The 13,121-nt window shown below is 34.5% G+C and overlaps 1 protein-coding gene across 2 annotated transcripts in view; it reads right to left on the bottom strand.

Annotated features, from left to right (window-relative positions):
• Positions 1-4,464: 4,464 nt before the first annotated feature.
• LOC117988279 (netrin-1-like) overlaps positions 4,465-13,121 on the bottom strand; it is a 199,256-nt gene continuing 190,599 nt past the window's right edge. Inside the window, exon 7 of one of the 2 annotated variants that reach the window (XM_069502923.1) lies at positions 4,465-12,670. In XM_069502923.1, the coding sequence (XP_069359024.1) occupies positions 12,520-12,670 (151 nt within the window). In that variant the 3' untranslated portion in view covers positions 4,465-12,519. The remainder of the gene's footprint in view (positions 12,671-13,121) is intronic. The other variant, XM_069502924.1, reaches the window with a different exon arrangement.

Raw genomic sequence — 13,121 nt, 5'->3', positions numbered from 1 at the left:
TGTGAGCAGCCTTTATAATTTGTAATGCATCATGATCTCGCGTTGTGGCGGAATGTACAGTAGATTGGTTTTGCGATTCCTAGACTAACGGTCCCACCATCTGATCCTATATTCCTGTTCTAACTATTGTGTGCCTAATCAAGCAGTTCTTGGTGTGAGAAGTTCGTGGGTGGTTTCGGCCGTGGCTACTGACCACTGTGACATCAAAGCCGGACCTCCTCCTCAAGAGTACCTGCACATGTTAAGCGCATTCGGTGTTGTCGATTCTGACGGCATCGACGAAATTACAATGCACCTACCAAGAACCTACATATTGCACGTAACGTAGATTTAAGTCGTACCTAGTTTTAACTTTTAATATGTAATTGTTTACTGTCCCAAATAAAATAAAAATAACCCATACATGATTGTCAGTTTTAGCAGATTATGGCGAATTAAGCTTGTGGTTCCTTGTATAGGTACCTACTTATCATGGATTTTTTAAACTGATTTGATTGATTTTTAAATGTCATTTATTTTTATAATAATTACAAAACTAGTCGGGCTAACATCGACTACACACGTGAGTAAGCCGGGACAGATAGTATTTATAACAAAAAAAAAAGTTATGCAACAGTTTTTCAAGATAACTTATTGCTAACAACAGTATTAAATATTTGTTTGTACAGGCTAAACACCTTTATAAACATATGCCTACATCTACATACGTAGTGTACAGACAATTAGATCCTATTTTATATTAATTTACCTATCGCTAAATCATAATATTATCATAATGTGCATTATATTTGAGCTATAACACATAGATACTAAACTAACTTTTTTTAAACTAAGTACATCTCTACATAGTATAAAATAAAGTCGCTTCCCGCGTCTGTATGTATGTATGTATGAACGCGTAGATCTTTTAAACTACTGCGGTGACTTTAATGCGGTTTTCACCAATAGATAGAGTGATTCAAGAGGAAGGTTTATAGCTATAGTTTAATTCTCAAAAAATTAGAGATCCCTAGAGAAATTGAAGTAATGTGAATTAGGCCGGAAAAAAATCCTCTCATTTGAGAGTTTCCGAGGCAAATACACCTCAATGACACCACATTAGTATCTACGTTGCACCCATGCGAAGCCGGGGCGGGTCGCTAGTTAAGTATATTATAAGCTTACGCTTGACTGCAATCATACCAAACAGTAGGAGATGACGCAGCCTAAGATGGACCACGCCTGCCTTGAAGGAGCCTATTTAGGGTTTAATAAAAAATGTCGTACTCCTTCCAGGTTAGCCCGCTTCCATCTAAGACTGCATCATCACTTACCACTAGGTGAGATTGCAGTCAAGGGCTAACTTATATCGGAATAAAAAAATCAAGCATTTAAAACGACAATGGTTCTTGAGAAAAACGAGTCAGTAATCCTAGTATCGAGTAATCCCACAAGAATTCCTTAATTGCATTACGGAATCCTAAAAGTGGGAAATTACTTTAGTATCAGTAAATACGACAAGTAACGGCGCCCCTACTTTCTTCCATCTAAGTTATGTGTCAATATTTCTGAAAGAAAATGCCTATCAACATTGATTTGCTAAAACCATAGATACACAGGCTCGGTGAAATAGAGAGGTTTCCAGGCAACGTTCGAGAAAATTTTCATAGATGGCGCTGAATTTTACAACCACTAAATATGAAAATAAATAAGCAGTAGATGAAATAAGCAGTGGTAGCCTAGTGGTTAGGACGTCCGCCTTCTAATCGGATGTCGGGGGGTTCGATCCCGGGCACACACCTCTAACTTTTCGGAATTATGTGCGTTTTAATTAATTAAATATCATTTGCTTTAACGGTGAAGGAAAACATCGTGAGGAAACCTGCATGCCTGAGAGTTCTCCATAATGTTCTCAAAGGTGTGTGAAGTCTACCAATCCGCACATGGCTAGCGTGGTAGACTATGGCCAAAACCCTTCTCACTCTGAGAGGAGATCCGCGCTCTGTAGTGAGCCGGTGATGGGTTGATCATGATGATGATGATGAAAGATGAAAAATAATACCTATACCTATATGATCTATGCTTTAATGTTTAGGTCGTGTCAATCAATGACATATATGAAGAGTAAGAGCTAGGCGTGCACTGCAATTTTCCTTACGTTTCTTCCCAACAAAATCTGTTAACTATAATAGAAGTAATTAATTAATTTCGCATCCGATTTAAATTTAGAAATTTAAAGCATAGATGATATAGATATAGGTATTATTTTTCATCTTTAGTGGTAGAAGTTTTCAGCGCCATCTATGAAAATTTTCTCGAACTTTGCCTGGAAACCTCCTCATTATTTCCGAAGGAATAATAGCAAAGATTGGGCTGAGATGGCCAAATAGTTAAGAGGCACTAGATTACAACATATGGGGTTATTCAAGGGGCGGACTAATAAATTTTTGAAAGGCAGGCAACGCGTCTGCAGTTCCTCTGGTACTGCAAATGTTCATGGGCGGCGGTAATCACTTAACATCAGATGACCCGCTTGCTCCTTTGCTCCCTATCTCTATTAAAAAAACGTAGGGGGGTTTGTTCCCAAGCACGCACCTCTAACTTTCGGTGAAGGAAAACATCGTGAAGAAACCTTAGAGATCTCAACCCCTCATTCTGAGAGGAGATTCTTGCTCCGTAGTGGGCCGGCGATGGGTTGATCATGGTGAAATCTAAATATATAAAAGGAAAAGGTGACTGACTGACTGACTGACTGTTCTATCAACACACAGCTCAAACTACTAGACGGATCGGGCTGATATTTGTCATTATACATATAGCTAAGATGACGTAGGCATCCGCTAAGAAAGGATTTTTGAAAATTCAACCCCTAAGGGCGTGAAATAGGGGTTTGAAATTTGTGTAGTCCACGCGGACGAAGCCGCAAGCATAAGCTAGTTGTAGTTGCAAAAGAAAATCAAGACACAAGTTTACCTACCTATGTTTCCAAGAAACTGTGTATCTTTGCCGATTTTTTGGCCATCAAGAACATTAAAGTTACCTTAGTGGCCCCCGAGGAGCGTCCCGCGGGAAATCAGCGGAGTTGCCAGCCCTGTCGACGGCTTATTGTCTTACAGGGCTGATTTATTCGCGATACGTGCTAAAGGTTAGGATGATAGGCTTTAAATAGGGTTGTCGCAAGTGCTGTGATACTCAAAGTGGTTATTAGTTTATTTTTGTTTTGGCGTTTAGATTTAGTCGGTTTTAGTCTAGAAATGATTATTGAAATTCAGATACAAGTTAGCCCATGACTGCAATCTCACCTGGTGGTAAGTGACGATGCAGTCTAAGATGGAAGCGGGCTAACTGGATGTTTTTAATAAACCTATGCCTCTTTGGTTTCTACAGGTGCTTACAAGTGAAGTTCGCAAGGGATATCTTGAATGAAGCTGAGAGGAGCGAAGGCCGGCGGAGGTTATTCGCCGCCATTTTGTAAGCAAAGCGACAAGTTATTTTCATACAGGACTGATTTTTTTTTTTGGGTTACGTGGTTTAGGACGAAAGGTTTTAATTAGGGTTGTCACAAACTTTTGGTAATACTAATTTTGTAGAAACAAAGAATTTTAAGCTTTTTGTACATGACTGATTTTCCTCAACAGTAAAGCTTGTCTAAGAATAGGTACTTACATAAACCTTATTTAAACCTGCTTTTATATTTCGACCTAAATCGCTGGGCTACCTATAGAACTTTGTTGTTCGGAAGATCTTAGGGATAGGTACCATACTAGTACAAATGGGTGCGTTTCCATTTTAGACATTTTTTAGAAGAATCAGTTTTTCTAAATTCCTATATTTTTGGCGATAACTCAAAAACTATTTTATATTAATATATTTACTAGCTGATGCCCGCGACTTCGTCGATTCGTGGAATTAGGTTTTTTAAAAATCCCGTGGGAACTCTTTGATTTTCCGGGGTAAAAAGTAGGCTATGTCACTCTTCAGCTCTTTATCTATACCCACGCAAAAATCACGTCCGTCAATCAGTCCGTTGCACCGTTGCGACATGATTGAAGTACAAACAAACATACTTTCGCATTTATAATTAGAGTACTGATTAGCCACTTTTTAGAAAAAGAACAGCAGCATAATATTTACGATCAAACCTTTGAGCTTTGTTATCCAGTCATCGATTAAAATATCTGAGATCAAATTGTTTGACTCGAGTAAAAAGACTGTTTTTATTTAGACTAGCTTATTCCCGCGACTTCGTCGGCGTGGACTACACAAATTTGCCTCTACCCCTACCCCTTTTAATTTTACCCCCTTAGGGGTTGAATTTTCAAAAAATGCTTTCTTAGCGGATGTCTACGTCATAATATCTATCTGCATGCCAAATTTCAGCCCGATCCGTCCAGTAGTTTGAGCTGTGCGTTGATAGATCAGTCGGTCACCTTTTCCTTTTATATATTTAGATTTTAGACAGAAAGGGTCGAATAAAAGACAAGGTTCCGTATATTAATGTACTTTTTATTTTTAAATAAATATAACCAATAACATTTATTACATCACAGGAGCAGGGTATCATAAAAACACAAGTTCATCGCGAAAACACTCAGAACATACGTTGGGACCAAAAACTAATTATTCATTTAACTTTTTAAAACGCCCAGGCCGAGAGATTGTAAACGATTTGTTCAAAGGAATTTTTCCACTTCTAGGGTACGCTTCCGTAGAAAAGCGCTAATTAAAAATATTACAAATCGGTCCAGAAACCACGAAAAAATCGGTGTAGATACATTTAAAAAAAACGGGCCAAATTGAGAACCACCTTCTTTTTGGAAGTCGATCATAAATTAAGCGTAGCGGAGCAGAGACGTGTGTTTTTGACCAATCAGATTACTGAGAGACGACGTGACAGTTTTATCGACTTATCTCTCAACTAGCTTATGCTCGCGATTTCGTCCGCGTGGACTACACAAATTTCAAACCCCTATTTCACCCCCTTAGGGGTTGAATATTCGAAAATCCTTTCTTAGCGGATGCCTACGTCATAATAGCTGTCTGCATGCCAAATTTCAGCCTGATCCGTCCAGTAGTTTGAGCTGTGCGTTGATAGATCAGTCAGTCAGTCACCTTTTCCTTTTATATATTTAGATAACTTGATTGGTCTATTGAACAAGTCCCCACTCCGCTCCGTTTCAGTTCAAATACATGGTGTATTTCAAATGATGTATAATAACATGAAAATTGAATGGAAGCGCAGAACAGAAAATACATTTATTTATATATGTATAAATTTATATATTTCATAGTATGAAAGTGTTAGATTCACTTGACGTTTCGAAAGCACTCCGTAAAAGGTTATTTAAAAAAACTTTTCCTAATCCTATCTTATTCTTTTCTGAAAAAGTATGGAATATTTTGTATTTTGTACGTAATACAAACGCTTTGAAGAAAATATCATTCCTAGCTCTTGGACTATTGTTTTTGGTCTCAACACGTTCTTCCCTCACGCATGCCTTAAATTTAATTGACATTCCTTACAATATTAATAAGTATAGCCTAAACAATATACATATACATTAACGCTAAACTAAATAATAATTATATATTTCAAAAGATTTTTTATTCAGCGTTAGCCACAAAAGTCGATTTAAAATAAAATATTTCTCTTTTCTACTTTCTACTTTTTGATAAAATAATTTTGAAATTAGTATTTTTTTGTAAAGTCACGATTCATCTTTTTTCTAAAAATAAATCTTGTTAACTACTTACTTGAAATTCAATGAGGTATTTAAAATTTAATTTATACAAATAAAAATAAAAATAATAAATTTAAATTGAATGTCACTCTTGTGGCATTAGACAAATTTTGAAAAAATAGGTCTAAATTGTGCGTCGTAAAGCTAATTTTTAGTAAGTAAATAAGTAAATTTAATCGAGAAAAGGATGGTACGGTTGTGCCTTTGTTGCTCGCCTTGGCGGGGGCACTGCTTTGCCCCCAGATTTGTGATGCAATTTTAGTTCAATTCTCATTTAAAATATTTTAAGTCTATGATAATAATAATCAATCATGATAATAAAATTTTCAGTTGACTTACGACATTACGACGTGCAGCACGAAATCTAAATACTGGCTTCCCACGGTGCGTGACTGCGGTTTCTCACGCACGGCTGACAACCACGGACAGCCACGCACCGCGCACAAGGCTCGGACGACGACGACGACGTGTCTGCGCTGCGCTATCACGGACGATACTCTTCACATGGTGCATCGGTGCAGGCTGGTCCGCGTTCGTCCGCAAAATCACGCACCGTGGGAACGCGGTATAAAGAAGTGACATTTATTCTGATTGTTTTTATTTGACCGCAAATTCAGTTAATTGTATCTTAATTAGTACTGGTTTAATTTCAACATTCGAAAATTCCGTTTATTTGGTAGGTAATTCAAATTAAATCAAATAGATTTTTGCAATAGGTGCGATGCGCCGTAATTCACGTTTTAGAAGTATAAATTGTCTAGCTATACAGGTATGTTCTGATATTATCTATATTATAAAATGTATCTTTATCCTTTGCACGCCTTTACTTAAAAATAAGTTTGAATTGAAAGATTTCAACAAAAAAAATCTGGCGTGCAAAAAAATATGCCCATAAAACTGTGTTAGTAAAATTTGTAAAAAAAATACAAAGGAAAACCTTTGTATTCCAAACGTGAATATACATAGTTTGCAACACCTACATAAACATGTACCTACTATATTCAAAGAAAAAGAAATTGTAAAAAAATGAATATTAACTTACGTCGATATTTATTTTTTTGCAAGGCTTAGTTAAAATTACCAAAATTAAAATATATACTTAAGTAAGTTAATAAAATTGTTAATTTGAGAATTTAATAGCTGTTAACGTTTAATGTTCACATTTTTACAAATTTTATTAAAACAGAATATAAATTATGAAATCTAAAGATATGCATAACTAGAAACAGGTTAATATATATCAATCTACAACTAAATACACTTTTTACAATCCGCAGTACAATCAAGCGAAACCTCTAATTAATTTTTAAATACGTATCTAAAACGATTATTTTTCATTTGATTTTCTAAACGTACATTTTAACGCTACAGACATTTTTTTATTACGTTAAGGAATTACGTTAGTTTTACTTTTTAGCTGTCAAATAAAAATAGAAATAATAATTCAAACAAAGATATACGTAGACAGCATAAACAAACCCACGAGCGCAGTAAGCTCGAAATTTCAATTATAGACAAGAATTTACAAAACATGGATGAAAACCGAAAATAATACTGTGCAAAGACATAAACATGGTTTTTGTTTGATAAAGAACATTATTTTATTGATTTAAGCACGAAAAAAAAATGTAGGAACAAAAATAATGTACCGAGGTAAGTGAGAGCGAGGCGAGTGCAATATTTATTTTCTTTAAGTTTTCCAATGTAACTTAATTTATTATTACTTTGTAACTACAATTTTGGTACATGAAAAATAAATATAAAATAAATAAATAAATGTATAAAATTCTTTTATTTTAGTTTGGATATCCAAAATCTCTCCTAGCTAATACATACTTCCCTCTTAACCTAGTTAAATAATTTAGTAATCGAAACATGAAATCGGCCTGTATCAGTAATAAGTCCATTGAAATAATTTCGTGTATTGTTTTCCCGCCGGCGGCCATTATCCCGCCATATTTGTTTATCCCGCGGCCATGTTGCGAATCCCAACAATGGATTATTGTAAATTGTAGCATCGTGCACGCGATGATTTGTTGCATTATGTCTCTACTCTAACAGCCTTTTTCCACGGACCACCCAAGACACGATTTTTGGTAACGATCGACACATCACGATCTGTTTATATTCGTACCACTTCCATCATTTTTTATTACAATTTAAGCAATAGGAAACGGCAGTCACAAAGGAGTATCGTATTATGAGTCGTCTGGTGCATCTTCAGCAAATTCATACTTGATTCGTAGCTATATTGTTGCTCTAATATATTCTAGAAGAAACTTAGCGAAGAAAGTAACATAGCAGCACCGACAACATAGAAAATAGTCAAAAAGACGTCCGAAAATATGTGGCACACTGTGAGATGTCGTAGGCCGTAACATTAATAAACGATTTAAAAAAAATAAGGCTTTTTACCGGACTATTTGGCTAGCAGATTTGTCAAAGGGCTCAAGCATATTTACTAAGAAGGGAAGGGAATTGGATTGTTGCAAGTTAATTTTCGCATTATTGGACTGTGGGAAATTTGTTAGTCTCACGGGACAACAGGAATAGATTACGTACAGAGTACAATCTTCCTATCTCTCTCATTAAAACATTATTTAATTGTGTTCGGAGTCGTTGGCATTTCGCCGTGTCGTGCGATGGTCTGTGGAAACACGCCATAACTGTACCTGAGGGTACAATTTTGAGGGCTCAATTGAAGATGATTACTTGAGTGTAGGCCTTTTTGTTTAAATACAATATTGTTTTGTAAAGTTAAATTGCGATTGAAAATCGTTCTTTATAGGTTTAGGTTTAAAGAAGTTTATTCTCATAAAGACAAAGTCACTTACATGAGAACTTAATTCTAAGAATAAAGTTTACAAATATTCGCCATTTAGGTACTCATTCAATGCATTTGTCGAAGTGATTCGCATTACTCATAATGTGAGCAGCTAATTCAGTTTTAAATGCATTGAATGAGTGTACATTTTTTATGTGTGCAGGTATTTGGTTATAAAGTTTAGCTCCTTCATAGGTAAGGGTTTTTCTGCCATAATTTGTTCTAGTTTTGGGTAGGATAAGGTAACTGGCTCGACGAGTTTTAGTTTTAATTTTTGTAAATGTGATATTTGTGTGGATTGTTTTATTTATAGTTTTCCTAACAAAAATACATGTGTTGTATATATATAACTGATGAATGTTCATAATTTTGGTGTCGATGTAAAGTTTTTTAGTATGTGTTCGAAAGGGATATGTGAAAAGAATTTTTATTATTTTATTTTGAGCAGTTTGTAGATGAGCTAATCTTGTCTTGGCAGCACTTCCCCAGACTTCAATCAAGTACATTAAGTGAGGCTTAATTAGTGTATTATAGATAGTGTAACGAAGCTCACGTGGTATAGTTCGTGCTAGATTTCTGATGGACCCAGTCATTGCTGCCAATTTGCTTCTAAGATGTTCAATTTGAGTATTCCAGTTTAAATAATTATCTAATCTTAATCCAAGGTATTTTTCGTTGTGTTTTTGATGTATAGGAGTATTGTCAATTGTAAGAGGTTGATACGATTGAATTAATTTGTTTTTAGCTTTAAAGATTATGTAGGATGTTTTTGAAATATTTATCGTTAGTAGATTATATTTGAACCATGCAGACAAAGTGTTTAAATCTTCTTGAGCTTGACTAATAAGAGTTCCAATAGATGGCCCAAAATAGAACAAACAGGTATCGTCTGCATAGAGAGTTAAATGACCATGCAATCCTAATTCTTGGATGTTGTTAATGTAGACCAAAAAAAGTAACGGGCCTAAAATAGAACCTTGTGGAACACCACATGTTACTGCTAAAGCCTTGCTTTGATGTTCACCTAATTTGACAATTTGTGCTCTATTAGTTAGGTACGATTGAAACATTTTTAGGGCGATGCCATTTATTCCAATTGTTTCAAGTTTTTTTAATAGCAAGTTTGGGCTCACGGTATCGAAGGCCTTTTTTAAATCAATAAAGATGCCTAAAACTATATTTTTGCCATCAATACCGTGTTTGATTTTAGTGACAAGGTCAATCGTAGCAGTAAGAGTGCTACTTTTTGGTCTGAAGCCATATTGTCGAGCAGAGATAAAATTAATTGAGTCAAGATATTGTTGTAGCCTATTGTACAATATTCTTTCCAGAACTTTTGACAGTACTGGCAACACAGAAATAGGTCTGTAGTTTCCCGGATCCGATTTAGAGCCTGATTTGTAAATTGGCGTAACTTTCGCAAGTTTTAGAGTATCTGGAAATATTCCATGTACAAGTAAGTAATTGAAGCATTCTTTTAAAGGGTTAGCTATTTGATTTAATATGCATTTAATTATTTTAGTACTTAAACCGTCTATTCCTACACTGCAATTATTATTAAGGTTAGTTATTATTTTAGTTATTTCATTGATTGTACAGGGTTCAAAAGTGGATAGCTCAGAGCCAGATTGGAGGAAAGTTTGAGGCAGGGCGTGGGAGAAATTATTGTGGTAGGACTTAGGAATGTTATTTGCTAGAATAGGTCCAATGGATGAGAAGTATTGATTGAAAGTTTCACAGATTTCGTTTGGATCAGTAATGGATTTATTGTCTATTATTAGTTTGGGAAGGGCAGAGTTTTGTTTTATTTTGTTTATAGCTAAATAATTAATCAATTTCCACATTTGTTTCGGCTTATTACTACATTTTTTAAATTCTTTGTAATAGTAGGTATTTTTAGTTGTTTGAATATATTTAGATACAGAAGCACTCTTTGTTTTAAATTTCATTTTTAAGTTATCATCATCTTGGTTCTTCCTTAGTTTTGTCCATAACTCGTTTCTTTCGTTAATTTCTTTAATTACCTCACGATTTATCCAATCTTTCTGCGGAGGGTTTAATATTTTGGTTTTTAATATTTTACTTGCATCTGTAACATTTCTTATTTGTTTTTCTAGTTGCATAAAATCGGTCACAGTATCTAACTCAGCATTGTTCATTAGGGTTGTTAGTTTATCATAGTCTATTGCTTTATATTGTAGCCGTAAATTTGGGGGGGGCTTAGTTTTTTTTATGTCCAAGTATAATTGCTTATGGTCTGACATTGGTGAATCAATAATAGCCATGTGAAAAGAATCATTCTTCAAATTGGTACTGATATGATCTATAATAGATTTTTTTGTTAAGCATTCTCTGGTACAGTATTTTCCGCTTATTTTATTCAGAAGTATGTGTCCTGCACCTTTAATGAGTTCCTTATATTGTTTGGTCTTTTTGTCTTTTGTTAACAGGTCTATATTAAAATCTCCAAAGACAATAGCTCTAATTTTTCCTTGAAGCTGAGATTCATACGTATCAAGAAAGTCCTGAAAGTTTGTGTGTCCTGGATTGTAAATAACTCCTACGTCAATCGCGAACTTTTCAAGCCGCACCCATAAATAATTGTTTCCTCCAGAATACGTCGACTCTAATAAGCTTGATTTTATATTGTTGTGTCTTTTGTGATTATCAAAATGTTTTCTAACTTTTACGCTGTCATTTATTCAATACTACGTAGGATATCGTTTTTTTTAATTGTAGGCACTTTTCAGTCAACATTTTTGTGGGGTATGCTTACATTGTTTAAAAAATAATAATATAAAAAATGGCAACTGAGAATGTGAAAAAAGTCAAAGTAACCAATATGGCGTCAAAACGTACGTTTAAAACTTTATACACGTATTCACTTAATAATTTTATTTTAGTAAAGCTAATAATACTGTACATACCTTAATTCAGGCGTTAGATAAAGAAATAATAAACTAGGTACGTTTAAACATTTTAGCGGAAAAAATAAGTACTTGGTATAGAAGTTTAAAATCATCGCTTTGGCAAGACTTGTCGTTTAAAAATGGATTTTTCAAAATATTATTACGAAGGAAATTTATAAATTAATAGATTTAATAACCCTTAACTATAAGTTTTCTTAATAAATGAGGTACGTTAAAACATTATGACTATACTTTGTGAAGATGAATCATCGAAATGAGCCATCCTCAAAATCTCCTAAATCTATATTGTACAAAAAATATCATTTATCAAAAGAGAGCTGAAAATGCGCTGAATAATTGCGCGCCAATTTTGACACATGATATTGACGAGTGTTACCAGTAGGTAGGTACTTAAAACAATTTCAACATACGCATTTTCGATATAAAAATTAACAATTATACAAAAAATGCATAAAATGGAACAAAAACTATTATTTAGTCATAGCTTCTACAATATTTAAATAAATAATCTTATAAAATTAGGGTAACGTTAACAACAAAATTTCGTAAATCAATTACATACATTTATTTGAGTGTTGCAATAATTAAATATTTTTATTTCACATAGCAGGTATGTACTTATAGGAACTTTGTTGTTAACAGTACTCGTTTAATAACGAAATCCTAGGAAGGAAGTAATTAAGTCATCATAAAAAATTGCTTCAATTTTTATATGGAAACAACATTTTAGTCATTTAGAAGATCATAAATTGAGATAGTAGGGGGATACAATCAAAGTATCGTGAAGGAGACAGAACCTATTTAACATCTTTAATAATAATTAATAACGGATTACTATATCCTTAAACGCGACTAGGTCAATCTATTGTATTATTAAACAGCGTTAATGGCAGTTTTCTTGCATCTATCCATTCAAAAATATGCACGGAACATAGACGGAATACCTTACAAACTCCTTTAAATAGGCCCTCGCATTAGGCTGTATGTTACTTAACTTTTTTCTTTTTCAAGATGGCGGCTAATGACCTTCGGGAACGTGCTTCGGTTAGTGGCAGTTGATCGCGCGCCGCTGCAGGCGACGGATGCGTCTGTGCCAGTCGTCCCGCCATTCCAGCAGTAAAGTTCTGTCGCCAACCGTCAGCCCCGGCATACCAGACGACGATCCTTCTTTTTCCACTCCCAGGATTAAATAGGACCTGGCAAAGAAAAGTTTATTGGTGAAATTTAAGCTTTAAATGCGTTGCTTTTAATTGAGCTGAGTACCCACATTGTTTATTGCTGTCGATTTTGTAAGATACCTGCACGCTCTTTTATCTCTATGCGTTGAAGAGAAACTTCTTAAATAAGGTTGTTAAGCATACCTAACAAATTTAAAAAAAGTGTTTTTTAATGACGAAAGAATTCAAATTCAAGTTATTTATTACAAATACTTTTCAAATTCTTCCTAAATCAAGATTATACTAAGATGTATTTCTTGTCTCTTCTATTGCAGTTGCGACACAGTGTTTCAAAACTTGCCACGTGCTTCTCTACATACCAGTCATACTCAATCATCGTTTGATCCTCAATGCTGATAACATGTTATTTATTAATCTCGAGTATTTGATTACTTTCTAGCGACCATTAAACTTTCATGTAAACTTGCAT

This window comes from Maniola hyperantus, chromosome 14 (assembly GCF_902806685.2).
Source record: "Maniola hyperantus chromosome 14, iAphHyp1.2, whole genome shotgun sequence".
NCBI classification, from domain to species: Eukaryota; Metazoa; Arthropoda; class Insecta; order Lepidoptera; family Nymphalidae; genus Maniola; species Maniola hyperantus.
Note: the sequence above shows the minus strand (reverse complement) of the source record. Positions and strands in the feature narration are given on the sequence as shown.